Source organism: Dermochelys coriacea, chromosome 2 (assembly GCF_009764565.3).
Source record: "Dermochelys coriacea isolate rDerCor1 chromosome 2, rDerCor1.pri.v4, whole genome shotgun sequence".
NCBI lineage: Eukaryota > Metazoa > Chordata > Testudines > Dermochelyidae > Dermochelys > Dermochelys coriacea.
The window spans coordinates 238,028,794-238,052,090 of NC_050069.1; the positions used below are offsets into that span (position 1 = coordinate 238,028,794).

Sequence of the window (23,297 nt, forward strand, 5' to 3'; positions counted from 1 at the left end):
TTATTTCCACCACCTAGACATTCCCTACACAGGGAAACTGAGGCACACACAGCATTCATGCAAAACAGTAAGGCTCACGTACAACATAATGAGGGAAAATCCGCACTACGTCATGCTTGCGCAGGGAGCAAAGGAGGGGAGCAGCTCCATTCTATCCCACAAAACTAGAGAAATGTTTTCAAGACTTGGGCAAAGTAGCCTTCTGCTTGATGGTCTAGAGTTACAATGCCTGCACGTTACCCTGGAAACTTGGCAGATGCTTCAGCAATGCCTGTTGGCCAGGCCAGTGGGATCCAGAAGGGAAACAGTATATAGTTGGCTCTGCAGTCTCCAGGACCATATTAGCTATGTGGTCAGCTGTAATCTCCTAAATTTAAGGTAAAGGAGGCAGTGGTGCTACTAGGTTTGCCACCTCTTTTTCCAGACCTTCTTGGGGATCTGCACAGAGTCCCATTTAACTTTAGGGGACTTTTAAACTTCTGAGCACCTTTAACTTTAGGATCATGAGTAGTCCCACTGATTTCGATTAAACTACTGATGAGAGTAAAGTACATGCATAAGTATTTGCAGGATCAGGGCCCAGAGTGGCAGGATGTTTGCTGACCCTGAGAGCACCTGCTGGGGCCCTAGTGCGATGGATCAGTAGAGTGATGTGGTGACTGGAGATAGGTGGGTGGGGGCTGCACTTTGATTTTCCTATTCCATATTAGTTAGAAGAAAAGCAGTACTTGGTGGCACCTTAGAGACTAACAAATTTATTAGAGCATAAGCTTTCGTGAGCTACAGCTCACGAAAGCTTATGCTCTAATAAATTTGTTAGTCTCTAAGGTGCCACAGGTACTCCTTTTTCTTTTTGCGAATACAGACTAACACGGCTGCTACTCTGAAACCTGTCATATTAGTTAGGTTCTGCAAAAAGCAGGGGCTGCTCAAAAGGAGGCCCGTTTTATCTGCACCCCGGCTCTCTGTTTCCGAAATGACGACCTCGGCCTGCGACCAGCTGGACACAGCAGCTGATGCACGCAACTCACACAGCTGCACCCCCGCCCCGGAAATGGTTCGGCCCTATGCCCTCCCCCGTCAGGCGGAAGGAATGGTTTGCTCCCGTGCGGAAGAGCGTAGTAGGAAGCGGCTGGCGTGCGCGCATGACACACATTGGTTGCTAAGGTGTCCGGTTGTCGAGGGGGCGGAAGGGGAGGTGGCCGGACAGGCAGGGAGTATGACCCGGAAGCGGTATGCTGCCCCCTCCGTTTCCGGCACAGTTGTAGTTGGCCTAGTCGTTGCCGGCCGGAGGAGGCGGCCATTTTCCATGGGAGTGGAGCAGCTGAACGCTGCTTCTCCCGGCGGCCGTGGACAGAGGGAGTGAGAGGCGAAGACCGCGGGGCGTGTAGATCGCCGCTCCCGGCGCGGGAGAAGGGGGAGTCGCCGCCGCCGCCCTCATAGAGGGGAGGATGTTTTCCTTCTCTACCACCGTGCAGCCCCAGGTGAGAGTGGTGGCGCGCGGGTGAGACTCGGGATACGGGGGAGTAGGGGGGCGGCCCCCTCTCCTCCCCTCCCCTCCCCTCCTCTCCCGCGGTACTACTGAGAGGGAATGGGTCGGCTGGACAGCTCCCGCCCGTTGTGTCGGAGCCGTCGCGCTGAGACTCCGCCCCAGAAAGTCGCCGGGGGTCGGGTTGCAACTTGCCAGAGAGGCCAGTCTGGGGTAGGGGGCGGGCGAGAGGGCGATTGCTGCTGCTTCAGGGAGGGATTCTGAGAAGCTGGCGGGTTGGCTCCCAAAGGTGAGATCTGGCCACTGACGTTGTCTCCTGACAGACACCTGCACGGGGGAAGTTAGCAGGAAATACTCCGATACCCCGACCCGGTCCTGAGTGGAGAGCGGGTTCCCCATCTTCTTTTCCGAGTCCCCCCTTCCCCTCCCGTGCCTCGGCTAGGGAGTTTCTCGCTCTCCTTTCTGAGCTGACAAAGGAGATTGTGACACTTCCTGGGCTTTGTCACTTCATGTGTCAACGGTGGGAGGAAGGAGGTGTGTAATACAATAGACTAGCACAGTGGTTAGAGTGCTAGCCTGGGAAACTTCGGGTCAAATCCCTGCTTGGTCACAGACTTTTGAGCAACCTTGAAAAGTCAGGTTTCAGAGTAGCAGCTGTGTTAGTCTGTATTCGCAAAAAGAAAAGGAGTACTTGTGGCACCTTAGAGACTAACGAATTTATTAGAGCATAAGCTTTCGTGAGCTACAGCTCACTTCATCGGATGCATTTGGTGGAAAAAACAGAGGGGATATTGATATACACACACAGAGAACATGAAACAATGGGTTTATCATACACACTGTAAGGAGAGTGATCACTTAAGATAAGCCATCACCAGCAGCGGGGCAGGAAAGGAGGAAAACCTTTCATGGTGACAAGCAAGGTAGGCTATTTCCAGCAGTTAACAAGAATATCTGAGGAACAGTGGGGGGTGGGGTGGGGGAGAGAAATAACATGGGGAAATAGGTTTCAGAGTAGCAGCCGTGTTAGTCTGTATTCGCAAAAAGAAAAAGAGTACTTGTGGCACCTTACAGACTAACAAATTTATTAGAGCATAAGCTTTCATCGGATGCATCCGATGAAATGAGCTGTAGCTCACGAAAGCTTATGCTCTAATAAATTTGTTAGTCTCTAAGGTGCCACAAGTACTCCTTTTCTTTTTATGGGGAAATAGTTTTACTTTGTGTAATGACTCATCCATTCCCAGTCTCTATTCAAGCCTCAGTTAATTGTATACAGTTTGCAAATTAATTCCAATTCAGCAGTCTCTCGTTGGAGTCTGTTTTTGAAGCTTTTTTGTTGAAGGATAGCCACTCTTAGGTCTGTAATCGAGTGACCAGAGAAATTGAAGTGTCCTCCAACTGGTTTTTGAATATCCAAAATTGAATTTGAAATGTGAAGATCCATTAGTGATCTTCCTAAAAACACCATCCTAGCCACTATGGATGTAGAAGCCCTCTACACCAACATTCCACACAAAGATGGACTACAAGCCGTCAGGAACAGTATCCCCGATAATGTCACGGCTAACCTGGTGGCTGAACTTTCTGATTTTGTCCTCACCCATAACTATTTCACATTTGGGGACAATGTATACCTTCAAATAAGCGGCACTGCGATGGGTATCCGCATGGCCCCACAGTATGCCAACATTTTTATGGCTGACTTAGAACAACGCTTCCTCAGCTCTCGTCCCCTAATGCCCCTACTCTACTTGCGCTACATTGATGACATCTTTATCATCTGGACCCATGGAAAAGAAGCCCTTGAGGAATTCCACCATGATTTCAACAATTTCCATCCCACCATCAACCTCAGCCTGGACCAGTCCACACAAGAGATCCACTTCCTGGACACTACGGTGCTAATAAGCGATGGTCACATAAACACCACCCTATATCAGAAACCTACTGAGTGTTATTCCTACCTACATGCCTCTAGCTTTCATCCAGATCATACCACATGATCCATTGTCTACAGCCAAGCTCTACGATATAACCGCATTTGCTCCAACCCCTCAGACAAACACCTACAAGATCTCTATCATGCATTCCTACAATACCCACTTGCTGAAGTGAAGAAACAGATTGACAGAGCCAGAAGAGTACCCAGAAGTCACCTATTACAGGACAGGCCCAACAAAGAAAATAACAGAACGCCACTAGCCATCACCTTCAGCCCCCAACTAAAACCTCTCCAACGTATCATCAAGGATCTACAACCTATCCTGAAGGACGACCCATCACTCTCACAGATCTTGGGAGACAGGCCAGTCCTTGCTTACAGACAGCCCCCCAATCTGAAGCAAATACTCACCAGCAACCACACAACAGAACCAGTAACCCAGGAACCTATCCTTGCAACAAAGCCCGTTGCCAACTCTGTCCACATATCTATTCAGGGGATACCATCATAGGGCCTAATCTCATCAGCCACACTATCAGAGGCTCGTTCACCTGTGCATCTACCAATGTGATATATGCCATCATGTGCCAGCAATGCCCCTCTGCCATGTACATTGGCCAAACTGGACAGTCTCTACGTAAAAGAATGAATGGACACAAATCAGACGTCAAGAATTGTAACATTCAAAAACCATTTGGAGGACACTTCAATCTCTCTGGTCACTCGATTACAGACCTAAGAGTGGCTATCCTTCAACAAAAAAGCTTCAAAAACAGACTCCAACGAGAGACTGCTGAATTGGAATTAATTTGCAAACTGTATACAATTAACTGAGGCTTGAATAGAGACTGGGAATGGATAAGTCATTACACAAAGTAAAACTATTTCCCCATGTTATTTCTCCCCCCACCCCACCCCACCCCCCACTGTTCCTCAGATATTCTTGTTAACTGCTGGAAATAGCCTACCTTGCTTGTCACCATGAAAGGTTTTCCTCCTTTTCCCCCCCCCCTGCTGCTGGTGATTGCTTATCTTAAGTGATCACTCTCCTTACAAAAAGAAAAAGCAGTACTTGTGGCACCTTAGAGACTAACAAATTTATTAGAGCATAAGCTTTCGTGAGCTACAGCTCACTTCATCGGATGCATCCGATGAAGTGAGCTGTAGCTCACGAAAGCTTATGCTCTAATAAATTTGTTAGTCTCTAAGGTGCCATAAGTACTGCTTTTCTTTTTGCGAATACAGACTAACACGGCTGCTACTCTGAAACACTCTCCTTACAATGTGTGTGATAAACCCATTGTTTCATGTTCTCTGTGTGTGTATATAAATCTCCCCTCTGTTTTTTCCACCAAATGCATCCGATGAAGTGAGCTGTAGCTCACGAAAGCTTATGCTCTAATAAATTTGTTAGTCTCTAAGGTGCCACAAGTACTCCTTTTCTTCTTGAAAAGTCAGTTTCTCTGTGCCTGATTTTGGCATTTGCAAAATGGGGACATTAGCACAGCCTTGCCTACATGGGTGTTGTGTTGTATATTAAAAATTGTGGGGTGCTTGTATGCCACAGAAATCGGAGGCCATATAAATACACAGTCATCCTTGATTGGATCTCAGCTTCTGACAACGCCTAAGCTTCTGATAAATGTGCAGCTTACTGCCTTTTACATTCTAGACTCTGATACAGTATAATAGAGTCTACACATGTCTTGTCCCTTAGCATTCCTTATTCCCTTCCCAGTTAGGCCCAGTTCCCTGCCCTGGTTAAATGCATGGGTGTTGCACTATTAATTTTTTCTTGCTTGGGCTACAATATGGCTTACTAACGTAGTTATAACACTTTCCCAGTTTACGTAGAGAAGAAGTACTTTTGTAACAAATGTTTGTAGCCAATAATACTGACATGATTATTTGTCCTATTCACACAGAATGTAAGAGTAGAGATTTTAAGATTAAACCAAACAGAAAATGTCAGTTGTGTTGGAAGTACAATGTGTAAGGCTCTCTAAAAACTCTCAGGCTTGGGTCTGCCCTCAGCTTTTGTTTGTGTGACTTTTTAAATATCCCATCCCTGGTTCAGTTGAGCTAGTACTAGATTGTACATCATACTGGCACTTCTCTAGTGGCCTCTTTGGTTTCTTCAGGATTAAAACTTTTTCTCCCCAAGGGTGTTGTTTAGCTGGCCTCAGCTTTTCCCGGGATCCTCTCCCTCATCCTTTACTTTGCTGATTTTAGGTATACTCGTTCCCAGTTTTAGCAAGCCTGGGAGCTACCAAAGCATCACTTGGCTGGTCTCAGCTCGGTGGGAAAACAATTGACTAATAAGACTAGCGCAGTGCATTATAAAGAAATAAAAATTTACGTTTAAAATATGTCAACTACATCTGTAAAACGTTGAACATGCAGCATTCTGGCCAAATTTCTGGTCCAGCAAGAGAAGCAAATAGGGAGAGAATCATTATTATATAGATTACCAGTTTACAAATTAATACTTTTGTTTAAACCAGTCAGTTGATGCACATATACTTTGTATTGCTCAGACTTAGCCCACTTATAAGCAAGCTACCTAAGCAGGATCTCCTGGACAATTAAGTTCTGAAAGAGAAAATGGAAGGTAGAACACCAGTGAAATCTAAAACTGTAGCGAAATTTCAGATAAATGCACATATTTATTAGGCAAAGTTGAACTCTTTCTCTAAGCAAATAAAGTATCTAGATTATCCTTTTGTGGCACTCTAGTCTCCTCACTATTTGTGTCCTCCATACATTCCATTAGACAAGCATTACACTTTTACCATATAATACATAGTTGGAAACTGGTTGTGCTGTGGGATTCTGTTTGAGAAATCAGCTTCTTCCAAATCCTGGTTTAGCGGACACCTGCTCTAGCGTGATAGAAACCACACTGATCCTGTTTACAAGATGAACCAATGCATTGTGGAGCCTGGACAACCGCAGCTAAATGAATAAATCTCTTAAATATTTAAATGGACACTTAACTTGAAATCTAGTCCTTTTTAAAATAGGTTCATTTATTTCTCTTGTCTCTAGGTTCCTTTGCTTTTTTTTTATGGTTCTGTAATCACATTTACTTTTCAAATGTCTTTGCTCTGCTGCATGTGAAAGACTCTCTCAAACAGGAGAATGTATAAAGTAAATTTCATTCTGTCCTCAGTCAAAGTGCTGTTTAATGAAACCAAAGAATATTTTTTCTCTGATTTTTTTCAATTACACTAATCTTTGAAGATATAATAATACTGGGGAAAAAATCGGAAGTATAATTTTTTTTAACCTGGCAGTTGCTTTCTCTTCTGACAACTTACTGTGAACTACTTATTTCCTGGGGCACTGCCACCTAGATATGGCAGTACTTGTCATATTCTCTCCCAGCTCTCTTGCCTATCCTCTTCCATCATGCTTACCTATACTTTTGTGAAGGCACAGCATGGATCCTCAGGCAAGGCAGGACCAATTAATGGCTTAGGCCACTGGGACTAGTATAGCTTAGCAGCAGGTGTACCTACATGCATATTAGTCCCAGTGATATATGCCATTAATTGGTCACGTCCTGCCTAGGTATCTGTGTATGTATGCTGGTGGGCTATGCACTGATACAGTTATAAGAAACCACATAACAATTTTGAACAGCGAAGTTGGTAGTATGGATACTTCAAACATTGAATAAACAAACTATCAAACTTGGCTGAACTCTGTGACCATAACGTGGTGTGGTGTGATCGTGTAGATTGGTCCAAAGGGTTAGGGAAGTTAAGTAACTTAACAACATAGCTTAAACTACAATAGGACTTCAGAGAAACTGATTTGTGCAGTTGGAAACCACAGAAGCATTGCAATTGCTCTCACTTAATTTTGGGCAGAATTAGGGAGAATCCTGCAGAAATGGATGTTTAGGAGAGGGCATTGTGTTCTTTACTAGGAGACCATTTCACTTTCCTATATCATCTTTGTGGTGTTGTCTAAATCCAAGACTTCTAAATATATAAGTAGATTTAAAGTGGGTTTAGAAAACAAACACTTGTAAATTATCTAAAAAAGTATTAATAGTAGCAAAAGTTACACCAGCATGTTTTAACAAATATTTCTTCTAAAGAGAGACCCACACTAATTGTAGAAACTTTTCAGAAAGGATAAACTCCAAGATATAAGTAGAGTTGCAAAAATGCATCAGAGGTCAACATTTTTCTTAAAAAGGCCTCTTTAATGTCTTCTAAGTGCGCTTCAATAATACCTAGGCAATTCTCTCCCAGGTGAGGTTGCAATGGCATCTCACGCTATATATTGATCACTAACACAACAAACAAATGACAGGATCATAATGAAAGTGGCAAAACATGATTCATTTTGCAATAGTTAGTTTCTTTATCTGCTATTGTTAAGAAATTTATAAAAAGATAAATTTTGTGAGAATTGAATTTTTAGTTAACAGAAGGCTAATGGGTAGCTTAAGTGCAAATTGAGGCTGTCCATTCTTTGCTTAAAAGTTGACTTTTTCCCCCCATCTCTTGTGTTTGAGTATCTAACATGTTGTTTTGTACGTCAGTGCGACCTGGGTTCTGTTTTCTACTTTGGTAGACTACCTGTGTGACTTAATCTGTCTTGTTTGCTTACTGTCTGATGATCGTTAACTCTTTGTGTCTCCATCTGTAAAATGGAGATATCTACCCTTTGTACCTTAGAGGCAAAGTTCAAAAAGCATGTTGAGAACTTCACTTAGAAGGCACTGTATAATATCATCATTTGATACAGTATCTGAGATGGGGATGTATTTAGGTATTTAAATACTGAAAAGAAAATTCATGTATGTCATTATATTCTGTTAGTGTGATTGATTACATTAATCTTTATTTTCTACCAGGTTACAGTTCCTCTGAGTCACCTCATCAATGCCTTCCATTCACCAAAAACCTCAGTTACTTCTGTTAGCACAGCATCTATTCAATCTCTACAGAGGGATACAGCCCCAGAACATGATGCTCAAAGCAGTGAGGTAATAAGAATTTCAGAGAGACGGGATTATATTTACATTTAAATGAGGTCTGAAGATTTTTCACTTTTTTTTTAAATTGTCAAATTTACATACAATTTGCTATCTTACAGCTAGTGTAGTATGTTTGATATAACGGGGGAGATGGATGGGTCGGGGGTTTTGAAGGGGCCAGTCGGGGTAGGGGCCAGGCTGTTTGCAGAGGCACAGCCTTCCCTACCCAGCCCACCATACCGTTTCGCAACCCCGATGTTGCCCTCAGGCCAAAAAGTTTGCCCACCACTGCTGTAGAGTATGGAAGTTTTGTGTGAGCTACATGAGTTCATCATATAGGATGTATGTTTGACAGCCTTGATCAAGAATCCAGCTTTGCCAAGTAGAACATCATGGGTTTTGAGCTGATGCTAGTGTAAGATCTGTTATGCAATTCCAGTTTTGTCATATTAACTGGCTTATGCATAATTAATAAGAAAACAAGTGAAACATTTTACTCATACAAAAGGGTAAATATTTTGATTGATAGGATAAGGTTTCTCTCCTCCCCCCTCCCAAATAGGCACAAATGAGGCAAAGAGCCAAATTCTAGTTTGTAATATGTACGTTGACTGCCAACACTGGCATGACTCCTTGTGGTTGAGCCATGAATACAAAATCCCTTTCCCTTCGGTGTGATTATACAAAACTGGGATCAGAGCTTGTTTATCTGGGTTTCTACAATTTTACAGTTGCTGTAATTTTTTAAAACCACTGTGAAATATCCAATATCCACATTTCCTCAATTTCTCACCCACCACTCCCCCCCTTCCCCCCCAAAAAAGAAGACTGGCAAAAAAGCCAGAAATGGCAGAAGATTCTGCGCCTCAGTCATTTTAACTAGTGGATAGCTGCTGTTGCACATTCTTGGGGGATTTTTCTTCTCTCTGACAGAATAGCAACATCTCAAAGATGAGAAAGATGCTGGATGATGAGAGGGGCAGGAAAATAATGCATCTGTCTACTCAAACCAGAACAATAGTACAAAACATGAATAAAAATAGATATTTTTGTAAAAATCATAAAAATCAGATTTTTTAATTTATATTGAATCTTTGTTTTTAAATGTAAAGTTATTTAACATTAAATTTGAAATTATGACAATCTACGTTAGCTGAATTTACTATAATATATTAAAAAATTTTTAGATTAAAAAAAAAGCAAGCAGTACATGTGGTTACCAAAGTTTTAAAGTCAGACTACTGAACTGATGGGAAATCACTGGTAAGCACCTGGAGCCAGAGTTTGAAGTGCTAAACCAGCTTTTGACAGCAATAGCCTCTTTTGTGATTGCAGAGAAAATATTTTCGTGCACGTTTTATTCAAGAAGTTCAGTTCAATGACTAATTCATTGAAAGTTAAGAAAATAATTGGGAGTTGAAAAAGCAGGAAAGCTTGTTTTACTCTTCCAATCTATAAATAAAAACTATGCATGAGAGGATGAGATCTACTAATTATAAAATCTTGAAGGACATGGTGACCAGAAACAATCAGTTCACTAATTACAGCTAATACTTTGTTTAATAAACCAGTCAATTTTAAATGCAAAACATGTTTTGATAAACTTTGTTCCTATATATTCAGCATATCTAAGGTAGTTGTTTTTAACTAATAAAACAACTTTGAAATATTATTTGTGTGCATTTAATTGAATACCGGTTTCCATCCAAATAAAGCTTGAAACAAATCGCAAGATAACAATCATCCAATAAATTAGAAATGCGGCATTCACCATTTTTTTAACATAACATTAACATTATTCACATTCTTAATTTTTATGTTAAGCTATATAATTGCTTACCTAAAGGTGTACAGATGTGTATCGTCCTGGTAGCAAAAAGTATCACCCAATTTAGTGTTAAGGCTGTAGCTGGTTGCCGTTTAACATGTTTTAATGATTACCGACTAATAAGAATTAACTTTTCTTTATGAAAATGAGAAGTACAAATACAAAACAAGATTTAAAATTGACAATTTAAATCAAGGTTTCTTGACTGCTGACTTAAATCATGACTAAAATTGATGATTTAATTCACTTTGACTTAAATCAATCTATTCTGCTTTCAAATATGAAGAGAATATTCTTAACATGGACTAAGCAGACAAATGGCTATATATTAGCAAACAAGCACACTCTATGATTAATACACACAGGATGGCATATTACAGAAGCTTATTTTATATCAATAACTGGTTTAATTTTTCTCTTAGTTTAATTAAGTCTTCCTATTTTTCTCCATCTAAAATGTTTTTCATTTTAAAATTCTTTCTTTAAAAATCTGATAGCTGAAGCTGTATCAATAATTCTGTGAAAATATCCCTTCTTAGCACTTTTTTTTTTAATGAGGTGACCTGATGTTATTAAATATTTGAATACTACTCTTATTGCTTTACAGCCTATTCTGAATCTGAGAGACCTGGGACTGTCCGACTTGAAAGTTAGCCAGCTCGATGAACTAGTGAACAGGTTGCTTCCTGGCCATTGTACAGAAAACAAAATCTCTTCCCAGTGGAATACATCCTATATCTCTGCACAGTCCTTCTTTGAAAATAAACATGGTATGTTCAACAGAAATAAAAATGGGACCAGTGAAAGCTGTCACACTTAAATTTTTCAAGCTGAAACCATTGTAAATCAAGCCATAGGTCATTATTTTATACAATTACTTGGTTTGTTTTAAACCACAATCTACTGGAGCTGTCCATAGGAAAAAACAGAATACCAGTGTCATTTGCTATACAGATAATTTGTAGAGTTTTCCTCTGAGTTTTTGAATACCTTGTAGTGTGTTTCCAGTCATGCTCAGTGTTTTAGTCAGATTGTGAGACTTAGTTATTTTAGAGTTCAGTTTTTTCTTCAGTCTGATATTCAGCTCAGCTGTAGTAGCTAATTTTATCAACTTATCATTGATGCAAATGCAACCCTCTTATCTCATGGCAGGACTGAGCTGCTAGTTTCAGTTACCAGTTAGGGCTTGTCTACACTACAGCCTGGCATCAGGGCTGCGGCGATTGATTCAATTTAGCAGGTTTAGTGAAGACCCACTAAATTGACCGCCAATCGCTCGGATGTCGGCTCCGATACTCCACCAGATCGAGAAGAGTAAGGGAAGTCGGTGAGAGAGCATCTCATAGTGACTCAGCATAGTGTGCATCCTGTGGTAAGTGGATCTAAGCTATGTCAATTTGAGTTACGCTATTCAAGTAACTCAAACTGCGTGGCTTAGATTGACTTTCCCTTTTAGCGCAGACAAAGCCTTAAACTCAGTGAATGGAAGGAGAAACTGAGTGTATCTGCATATGATGTGTCAGTCAAGATAAAATCCTTCCCCTTTTCTCTGAAGGATTTTTATAGCTTTTAAAATATAGAAATGTTGATGTGAGTTGAAAAGGAATTCAGATTGGCTTCACTGTTAGTATGTGTTGCTAACTGTTTCAATACAGAAAATAATATAAGAACTTGGGAATTTTTATGGTCAGTTTTATGCAGGAGTTCACACTAGATGATCTTAGTGGTACCTTCTGGCTCTAGAATCTGTCTTTTAAACCCCCCCACCCCCATTTTTTTTTTTGATGATGGCCTTATCATTTGACTCTTCTGCCAAATTCAAAAGAAATGTTGCTGCAGAAGCAAGGTCTTGGTAGAAGTGCCCTGATTGCACTAGCAGAGGAAGCAATTAACTGGTCTCTAAATTGCTGCCTCCACAGCATAGCAGTTGGGAGAATAGGAAGAGGGAAATCAGCTTGAGGCTAGCCTCAGAACAGAAGTACTAAAGGAACTGCATCCTGAGTGGGTATAAATATGAGAAATAACTTGCAGAGACAAGTCCCCGGTTGAAAGGGGAGAATTACAAAAGTTTTTGGGAGTCTTCAGAGCTGTGAAAGTCCAGTTCATAAGATTGATCTTTTAACTTAGGGTGACAGAGGCCTAGTCTTGCACTACAGCATTAGGTCGATGTAAGGCAGCTTACATCAACCTAATTATGTCAGTGTACATACTACAGCCTTGCTCCTGCCGATGTAAGTGCTCTAGTATGCTGACATGGTACCTCCACCTCCACAAGAGGCGTAGAGCTTACGTTGGTGTAGTTAGGGTGATGCAGTGTCCCTATAGACGCTGTATTACTTACATCTATTGGCAGTCATTGTCAGTTTCAAGGCTCTGCTTGAGCTGTGAAATTGACAAGAAAGCCGGCTCCCAGCTCCCCAGCTGGGCTGCTGCCCAGTCTGCTCCAACCCAGGGTGCCACCCAGGCTTCCAGCTTAGGCTGCTGCCCAGGCTCCCCACAGGGAGCCCTGCGGTCCTGGCTCCCCACACCCTGCTGGGCTACTGCCCAGGTGCATAGCTCCATGCTCACATCTGGGCTGCCCCCTGGGCTTTTGACTCCCTGCTGCCCACTGGGAGCGTGGCTGCAGCGCAGTGCAGCTGCCTGGCTCCCAGCAGGAAGCTGAGAAGCCCAGTGTGGCTTCCCCATTTCCAGCAGGGGTAGGGAGGAGCTGGGCTCCTGGCAGGGAGCTGTGTGCGGAGGTGAGAGCCCTGGCTCTCACCTCCTCACATTGCTCCTCTTAAGTTGGTGGAAGTGCTCCAGGACATGCACCACTGACAGAAGGGCAGTGTGGACATGAACCACTGCAGTTGCGGTGGCTGTAAGTTTATTTAACAAAGGTCAACTTAAGTTTATAGTGTAGACGTGCCCTGGGTAGAGCTATTGGTGGGAGAGGAGCCCTGCCACAGGTTGAAGAGCTGCTAAAACTCCAGTGTAGGGGAAAGAAATCTTAGAATGGTAGAAACTGCTTCAGTCCTGAACCAAGCTCATTGTAACAGCTAAAAGCAGAATATATTTTTTTTATTTTATTTTCTTGTAGAAGTTCTGTTTAACAGCATGTTCTTATGTCATTGAAATAAACCACCAATATTCAAGATGAAATATTTTACTATCTTATGTAGAAGTTTAGTTAGCTTTTTAGTGATTTATCCTTACTTATTTCTTAAACTTTAAGGCTAAGATTTGTAAAGTTGCCTAAGGGTTTTGGATACCAAAATTGAGAATTAGATGGAATCAGCATAAGTATTACAAAACTTTTCCTGAGTTTTAGATGTAATTTCTTTACCAGAGTGTGTGTTTAATTTAGCTGTGTTAATGAAGCACTGCTGACAACGAGCTTTGAAAGTTCCACAATTGTAAACACTTATGCAGGATGCCAGTTACTTTTTGCCGTTACTCTTACATCTTATTACAACTTCATTTATACTTTTTGGTATAACTTATACTGTTGGATATTATGGAGGAACATTAGGCTGATACTCCAAAAAGATCTAGCAATACATCTGTATATAAAGATGTGGGAAATGGTTTATTATTTGAAGAATATGTGCTCATAATTAAAGATTGTATAGTAATACATGCATACATACAAGGGTGCACAATTAAGGTTGTACATTTAACTCTAACTTTTGCGTTTCCAGGCTTTTGAGCATTTAAAATGTTACCTTAATGTTTCATTAATGTAAGTGTTTTTTGAATTTAATATACCCTTTAGTTACATTTAAGAAGATGGCCCAGAATAAGCCTTAGATTTAACCAATTTATATAAATATCTTCTTTGAACATGTGCTTACAAATTATATATGGTCCCCTGAATCATCATTTTGTGGCCCATATCTGTGCCACCTTTGAAGCCTGCCTAATGGAGATGTTGAAATCAGTTTCTTAGCAGTACAATGCATTTCAATGACACTAAACCCACGATACTCAGATCTCAGTGGTTCAGAAGCAATTAGTGTTCAGCGCTACCGCAAAGAGCCACAGTAGTGTGAATTCATTGTTTTATTTACTATATATTTTTATATATATGTAAAATTCTCACAGCAAAATGACTGACCAAGTATTATTTTATTGGTTAATAATATAGTAAAAACATCCTGATTGGTTAATAATTAAATCACACATTGTTTTAAAGTCATGTGTTGAAAAGAGTGGCAGAAAACACATTAGTCACTTGTGGCTCGTGAACCTCAATCTGAGTAGCGCTATTTTGAACAATGGATATATGGCATACTTGTGGTATGCTATCTATTCACAATAGCTAACATTTTTGAAATGGTATTTGCTGACGCGTTTCCTGCTGTGTTGTCCCTTTTCCTCTTCTTGTTGCCTCTGTGCTATATTGCAACTATTAAACAAATCAAATGTACCTTAATGTCATCTTAAAATCTCTTAGTGCTTTGTACATACCTTATTTTTAAATCCGTTCATGAAATGAGTCTCAATACAGAAATCCTGTGAGAGTCCAGTTAACTGGGATTTTCATATGCAGTTTCAGGATCCCAAGTCTTAGCTGGAATATTTGTTTTCACCTGGAAATTCTAATTAAAAGGATTCTAGCGTAGTGAGAGTGTGTCCAAAATGAGGAAATTCAATAATTCCCACTATATGTTGTTAGTAATGGTTTCTTTATTATTCTGTGCTGGAACTTCAAGTGACCAGATATAAATAAAGTAGATATTTGGATTCAACATAATTAAGAATAACTTAGTCTAAGTAAAATGTCTAGTGTAAAATATCATGTACCTAAAATGGAAATCATGCTTATGTTGTTGAATCTTTTTTTTCTAGGTTTCATGGATGTCTTTAGAACTTTACGCACATCTTACTTATACGGACAGCATCCTAGTCCCCTCCAGAGTGTGTGTTCAGACCTTCAGCACTGGCCAGGTATGAAGCAAGAAACTACCTCATGTGATCAGTTAATTTGTTTTTAACTTGCATCATGGTTTTTTTTTTTTTTTTCCCCCCCCTGGGAAATTCTACTTAGTTTGAGTAACAAGGGGCATTCAGCAAATATTGGCAAACTTACTTGATTTTGGTACTTTACTTTTTTAAAAAGTCATGTTAAGGGCCTTCTATTCTTACGAGTTTTTGGGCTGTTAAATCAGAAGAGATCTTTAGAAACATGGTTTCTTGGTAAAGTCAATAAATATGGCATAATTAATAGACCTTGCTTTAAGGTGTGAAATTCTTAAGACATAGAATCATAGAATATCAGGGTTGGAAGGGACCTCAGGAGATCATCTAGTCCAACCCCCTGCTCAAAGCAGGGCCAATCCCCAATTTTTGCCCAGATCCCTAAATGGCCCCCTTGAGGATTGAACTTACAACCCTCGGTTTAACAGGCCAATGCTCAAACCATTGAGCTATCCCTCCCCCCCATGTTAGAAGAGGACCTATACCTCCTCATCTTTTAAGTCAAATAAGTAAATTCAATCTGACATTAGTGCGAGTGAACTTTCTTAAGATTTAACTTGTCGCTCTCCTTTGGTTTTGTATTAGGATTGCAGTTCATTTCATTAAGTATGCTGAGGGATTCAGAACGATTTTAGTATTAATTGGGGAACTTGTGTTGCAAGAAGCTTTTTGGAGTGACTGAAGCCATTCCAAGGCTCAGATAAAACTTTAAGACGAATTGAAATGACTAGTGATTTATTCTTTTTATTATTTATGCAATAAATATATAAGCGACTATACTAAAGGTGCTAGGTCACAAGGAGTATCATTTGTAAGAGGCTTTGGAGAAATAAGACAGAGGAAGAACCTACAAATATAGTATAACCTTGATTTGTTTGACAAACCTTATTCCTCCTCTGCTTAAAGAGGAAGTATGATGTTAAAGGAAAGTGTTTTTGTTTAAGTTTTCATACAGTCTCGGGGTTTTAAGACTTTGAAATCAAGAGCAAGACGTCTGCAGTCGACATCTGAACGATTTGCAGAAACAGAAAATGTATCCCCTTCATTTGTAAAGGCAAGTACAAAGAACTACATTTTTGAGATCATGACTACTGTGAAGAAATTGAAGACTTAAGTCATGACATTTCATTACTGATTGATTGAAAGGAAAATCTTCCTAGATCTTATAACTTGAATGAATTGGAAGGATTCCATTTCCACCTCCTTAATCCTGCACCCAGGACTTGCTTTACTATTGCTGATATAAGGATCCCCAAATCCATTAATTCTTGTAATGACAGCAGGTTGAAAACCTAGAAGAGTACATTTTTAATTCCAAAATAAAATATTTTGCTTCTGACTTTATTTTTAAAATAAATTACAAAATATTCTTGGAGACCAGTGAAGCACTCCTAACTGTAGAAGTTCAGTGAGTGGTTTCACTTATAAATGGTGCTTTTTTTGTACTATAGCAGTTGTAACTTGGCTACTGCTTTAAGAATAGCTACTTTGGTGGCTGATGTCTTTTTCTCGTTATAGCGTGCTTACCTGAACAGGAGGTGTCTTCCTGAGTTAAAGCTAACTTGCAGAAATCTAATGCGGTAAACCCAGTGACACAGATCTTGGAGTAGCCAGTAAATTTTGTTGTTGGAATAGCTGCTCTGTCATGGATGCCCAGTATAGTAGAACCTCAGATTTACAAACACCAGAGTTATGAACTGACCAGTCAACTGCACACCTCATTTGGAACCAGAAGTATGCAAGCAGGCAGCAGAGACACAAAAACGAAAACAAAAACAAAACCTCCCAAATACAGTATTGTGTTAAATGCAAACTACTAAAAAAAAGAGGGGGGGGGGGAAGATTTAAAAAAAAAAAATTTGACAAGGTAAGGAACCTGTTTCTGTGCTTGTTTCAAGATGGTTAAAAGCAGTATTTTTCTTCTGCATAGTAAAGTTTCAAAGCTGTATTAAGTCAATGTTCAGTTGTAAACTTTTGAAAGAAGAACCATAACATTTTTATTCCAAGTTACAAACGTTTCAGAGTTACAAACAACCTCCATTCCTAAGGTGTTTGTAACTCTGAGGTTCTACTGTATAACATTTGTTAACTGAAAACAAATGAATATTGCTAATGTCTCAGTTCCTCATTGAAAAACGTACACGTCAAGAAGCCAGTTCATTATCGTTTTTGCTCTGCATGAAAACTGGCTCTCTATCAAAATGAATACAAAGTAATATTAGTATGCAATGTATGTTTAGGGACTCCTTTTGAGAGACCGAGGATCTGATGTTGAAAGCTTAGACAAGTTAGTGAAAACAAAAAATGTACCTGAAGCTCATCAAGATGCATTTAAAACTGGTTTTGCTGAGGGCTTTTTGAAAGCACAGGCACTGACGCAAAGAACAAATGGTAAGCTAATTTAACGTAATACCATCACATTCTGTTTTTTGGAAAGTAGTTTATTTCATCCTATTTAAAAAAAAATTTTTTTTTCTTTTACAGATTCCTTAAGACGAACACGTCTTTTTCTCCTTGTTTTGTTACTGCTTGGTATTTATGGCTTGTCAAAAACCCCATTTTTATCTGGTAAAGGCTCCTTTTCTGATACTGGTTTGTTAACTTTTCATTCCTTTAACCTTTCACTTTACTCAGTTTCTTTGTGTTCAGGTTGAACACTAAGTAAAATGTGTATTGTACTTTGTATTGTGATTATTTATTGTGATTGGTTTCAAAATACCAAAGGAATTTAAGCAATATTTATTGCTTTTGCATTCAGCACTTCAAAAGATAACTACAAATGTGTAAAGTAATTTTTTTTTACTCTGATACTCTGTCAATTCTTGACTTTCTTGATAAAACTCTTGTAAATGAGGGTGGAGGGAGTTGAATAAGTAATGCGACCCAGAATTTAGGTCGATCTGTTCTCATTCAGGTCTGTAGTGAGAAAAAGACTTCTTGCCATTTGGTGGCTCTCATGTGATCTCGCCTAGCTTCTAGTGAACAGGTGCTTATATTGCCAAAAGCACCATCATAAATTTATGCTTGTTCACTATCTCATCTGAATGGCCAAAGGCTGAATGTGTCAATATTGGACTACAGTTCCATACTTAGGGGTGATCGCTTTGGAACAGAGGTGAGATTCATTGTTGAGGCGTTGTGGGGGAAGCTTGTACAACTACCCATGTATATTTTTTTTGTGGAGACAGGACTTCTTCCTGAGCTATGGAGGAATGATCTCTAAAATGAACCAAAAAGCAGTTGGTTAATCTCTCTCATAACCACTGAATTCAGTTCATATAACTATTAAATATATGTGGAAAAAATTTAAACCTTAATTGTTCTGCAAAATGAAGCAATTAAAATATTTATTCTAGCTGGATACTTGTAAATGGAAACATTACTCTCAAAAAAAGATATGGATGGCATAACGCAGGCAGATTAACTGTGCATATCCATTAAAAATATAATATATATATGTAGTCTTGGAATTAAATGGCATCTTGTATACTGAAACATCCCCCCTTCTGGTTTGCCTGCAGTACGCTTTCGGACAACATCTGGGCTTGATGCAGCAGTTGATCCCATTCAGATGAAAAATGTCACCTTTGAACATGTTAAAGGGGTAAGTTAAAAAATTAGCTTTGCGTGGATCACTTGTTGCCAAACCGGGAACCTGATAAATTATGGGTTCTTGCAGGTAGTTCTAAAAGTGGTGGCCCATGGCTAAAAGTCTTGTTTTTATAGGACTGGTTATAGAATGATAGAATTAGGTTTGCACTGTGGATGAATCATAAACCTAGACAAGCAAGGAAGTGAAGACCAGCATGGCATTTCCAAATTGTTCTATAGTTGGTAGAGAGGCAACAAGGTTTTAGAGTCCAGGTAAGTAGCTGCCAACTGATTTTTGTTTTCTGTAGGCAGTATGGGTGAGGGGATTAGAGAAAACTTTGGCATTAACTTCAGTAATACTCCACTTTGTCATAGAATTTGGTTGTTTTTATTTTTTGTATCGTGAGGACAATATAAAATATTATTCTTTCTTTTTGAAGCATTAAGGACTACACTGCATTAATGCATTTTCCCAGTCCATTGTTTTGCTTCATTTTTGTGTGAGCAATTGCTACAATCTGAACATATCTGCTCATGTTCCTAGCATGAACTACTTCCACAACTTTTGTCCACAATTATTTGTAACTATATCAAAATAGCTGCAATCTTTTATAACTACTTTGTCACATTTCCTGGCATATTTTAATGTTTAGGTGGAAGAAGCAAAGCAGGAATTACAGGAAGTTGTAGAATTCTTGAAAAATCCACAGAAATTTACTGTCCTGGGAGGTAAACTTCCAAAAGGTAAGAATGTTGTCTAATTTATATAATAAGATTCCTGAAATGTCACGTTGAAACCTTGAATGTCTGAGTCAGTGTGAAGCAATGGATACAACTACCAGAATGGTTGCAAACTTTGTTTAGAATATTACTAGATTCAATCATCACTGGGCTTTGCTGTCTATCATCATCCAGATATTAAGTTCTCAGCCATTTTGACTTTTCAAACTACACCACTGTGTTGTACAGCTACAGTGCAGCATGGATCATTTATACCATGCCAAGAGTGATATGAGAGGTAACTTAGTTTTTTTTTAAGTAGTAAAAATTGGTATTGTGTATGGTAGATGTGTTTTGTCTTTGTCACTTGTAACTCTGCGTGAACAAAATTTTGATCGTATCAAAAGCATGTGCGCTCATTGAGCGTTAAATCTGCGGTATGTTTATACCTTAAAATCACCTGAGTTAACACTAGAATCTTAATATGTTTAAAAAAGAAGCAATATTTATGCTCTAACTTTAAAAGAGCTCAGACACTTTTGCTGAAACTGCCCCAGAACTCTTGTGTTGTCTCAGCCCAAATGTGAGAAACGAGAATCTTGAGCAAAAAAATGGAAGGCTGAGTTTAAAAAAAAAAAAAAAAAATTAAGAAATTAGTGGGCTAGAATGGAATGGTTCTTTTCATCCTAAAAGTTAGTCTTGTTAGGAAATTGAACAGTCGTTGACAATGGCTTGCTGCTCCTCATTGCCATGAACTGGTATAGAAAATGGTGTAGACTGGACACAATGGTTACCACCATTTCAGCAAGTATAACCTAATACTTGCTGGAACTTGTCTTGAGTTTGACCACCACCAAATCTCAGAGGTGTGAAATGGGCTTGCCACATCTGTGCTGCCACTTGAACTGTTTTCAGTAACAGTTTAGAAGCACTCATAATTGAAACCCATTTTCAGCAATGTCTCAATTGTCTAATATACACTGGCTTTAAGTTTATGGCATTTATGGCAGTTGATTGCTCACTTACACAGGGGAAAAGGGAATTTGTACTCTGTTTAGGTCAAATTATTTTCATCTACATTTGAAATAAGGTTATAATTATGTTTGAAATGGTTGTCTGTTTTTTTCCTCTTTAACTCATATAGACAGGCTTTGAATCTTCTATAAAGTTTAAATGAGTCTCATTGACCCACCCTACTTTATAGAGATCATACTGTTGATCATATTTGAAATTTAACAAGTCTGAGGACCATGACTCAACATACATAGTAGATTGCGTTTTTAAATGGGGAAAATTCTCAAGTGTAAGAAAGGGCAACACTGTTGAGGAAGTCTAACAGAACTCCAATTTTTCCTAAATATAGTTATCAAAAAGTTGACGTGGTAGAATTTCAGTAATGATAGTATTGTATACTATTGTAGCTAGATTTCTGATTTTATTTGGCAGTATGCTTCTTTTTAAATTCACAGATCAGCTGTTTCCATGTTTCAAATGTGGATCAAAGTATAAATAGATCAACTGTAAATCTTAAGTCCTGCTGTGCTGCAACCATGTTGAAATCTTGGTACAGCAATATTTGAAATTAAATATTAAGATATAATTGAAGCCAGTTGTAAGGTTTTTTTAAAGGCTTGGAAGGTATGAGAGCGCTACTGTATAACAGTTTGTTTTTGATGGTATAAATTTTTCTTCAGGGATTTTGTTAGTTGGACCACCAGGTACAGGCAAAACCCTTCTTGCACGAGCTGTGGCTGGTGAAGCTGATGTTCCATTCTACTACGCATCTGGGTCAGAGTTTGATGAGATGTTCGTTGGTGTTGGAGCCAGTCGTATCCGAAATCTGTTTAGTAAGTTCATTTTTCAGTTCAGTTGTTTTTTATTCCTTTAACACTTGAAGTTGGGTGTTTGCTGATGCTATTTAAACATGTCAGGAGTACATATGTTAATTGCAGAAAGTCTTTGCTACTTTTCAGCAGCCATGTCTCATGGCAAAACATACACTTCCACTCTGGGCCATTTTCCATTGAAATGAATGAGACTAACTGGACTCATGAGTGGTCATTAACTGCAGAAACCTACTATTTTTAACTATCAACATTAATTTAAACTATTTCCAACACATGTAGAAATATGTCTTGGTAAGTTATTTAATACGTCAGTCTTTCATAGACAAAGGGACACTATTCACTTAAAATAATAATTCTGTCTGAAATATTATTTAGCTGCTGTTGTCACAAGTAGGTCCCAACATTACTAAATGTAATGAGTAGGGCTTCGTGTCTGTCAAGCAAGTTAAGAATTCTGTGAGTTTCTGCAACCTCTGTGACTTGTGTGGTGGCCAGTGTGAGTCACCCCAGGGCCGCCGAATCAGTTGGCCCCCGGGGCTCCCTTCCCCCAGCAGCAACCCCCTGGCTAATCCCCCACAGCGGTGGTTCTCTCCCCCCCCCCCCCCCCCCCCCAGGATTTAGTCAAGTATTTATAGTACAAGCCAAGGGCAATAAACAAAAATTCATGGCCTGTGACTTGTACTATAAATACCCGTGAGTAAATCGTATCCTTAGTAATGAGTAAGGAAGAACTTTTTTTTGTTTTAATATAAATAAAACAAAATATAAACAAAATGTAACAAACAAGATGTCAGTCTTCACCTTGACACTTTTCTTGTGTTGCCTGCCTTTATCCTTTGTTTTTTTTCTTTCTAAAATGGAAGTGCATGTTGTAGGATATGTCTTTCTCAATGTGTGTACAGTGCTAAGCACATTGTGGATGCTACTGTGCTATAATAAACAATATTTTGACAAGACTTAGTGTGTAGCCAATTTCATTTGTTTCCACAGTATAGTAATTTTTTCCTTTTTGTAACTTTCACACAGCAAGAGGAAAAAAAACATTTTTTAAGTGGGGGGAAATGGTAAAACTACAAACTACTAGGTGACTTAGGCACAGGGATAGTACCTGAAACTCACTTTTTACTTTAAGCTTTGTCTCCTTAAAAAAGTAAGTAAAATGTGCCTAGTGGAGGGAGCGCTAGACTGGGGCTCAGGGGCTCTGAAAAGCTGGTTTCTTTTCCTGACTCTGTCACTGACTTGCTGAGTGACCTTGGGTGAGTCACTTCACCTCTGTAACCCAGTTTCCAAGTCTGTACAACTGGGAGAATACCTCCCTCCCTTGTAAAGTGCATTGAAATTTTTTGATGAAAAGTGCTGTGTAAATTAGGTTTTGTTTATTTACATTGAGTAGATATCCAGTTGACTCTGTCCCTCTCAGTTCAAAATAGAATTGGGTTTAACTTTTATTTTTTTAAACCATTTAATATCGGATTAATCAGTTTAATTAGTCTTGTTTAGAATATTTTTGTCTATTGTGAGAGTGGGCTAATTTTGGGCCAAAACTGAAGTTGTGATAACACAAGGTTTTATAAAATCTAAGTTTAATAGAATTGTTCCTCTGTGATGCTTGCCTCAAAGATACTGAAAAGCAAGAATTGACTTAAGGTGTGCCCGTTTTTTTCATCTCCATATGTCTGAAGAATTGGAGAAAATATTTTGTGATAGGAAATATATTAAGGGATTATTCACTTCTCCCTCTCCTCATCAAATTAAGGCCAATACAGTTGCTAACATCTCAATATCCCTTTCTTATTCCAATCAACAGCCTCTGAGTGTGAGCTTTAAAGAGGCACTATGAAAACTGGTATGGCCAAATACTGACTTTTTGCCTTGACACTTGTCATTTTGCTCAAGTCACCTTCCCATATATGTAGATGCAAGTT

General features: G+C 39.3%; 1 protein-coding gene across 2 annotated transcripts in view; it reads left to right on the forward strand.

Annotated features, from left to right (window-relative positions):
• The first annotated feature begins 1,082 nt into the window (after positions 1-1,082).
• Positions 1,083-23,297, forward strand: part of YME1L1 (YME1 like 1 ATPase) — a 40,481-nt gene continuing 18,266 nt past the window's right edge. Inside the window, exons 1-10 of one of the 2 annotated variants that reach the window (XM_038389707.2) lie at positions 1,083-1,484; positions 8,308-8,439; positions 10,866-11,028; positions 15,086-15,184; positions 16,159-16,268; positions 17,455-17,605; positions 17,699-17,782; positions 18,736-18,818; positions 19,459-19,549; positions 21,220-21,372. In XM_038389707.2, the coding sequence (XP_038245635.1) occupies positions 1,452-1,484; positions 8,308-8,439; positions 10,866-11,028; positions 15,086-15,184; positions 16,159-16,268; positions 17,455-17,605; positions 17,699-17,782; positions 18,736-18,818; positions 19,459-19,549; positions 21,220-21,372 (1,099 nt within the window). In that variant the 5' untranslated portion in view covers positions 1,083-1,451. Of the gene's footprint in view, positions 1,485-8,307; positions 8,440-10,865; positions 11,029-15,085; positions 15,185-16,158; positions 16,269-17,454; positions 17,606-17,698; positions 17,807-18,735; positions 18,819-19,458; positions 19,550-21,219; positions 21,373-23,297 lie in introns of both variants that reach the window. The other variant, XM_038389706.2, reaches the window with a different exon arrangement.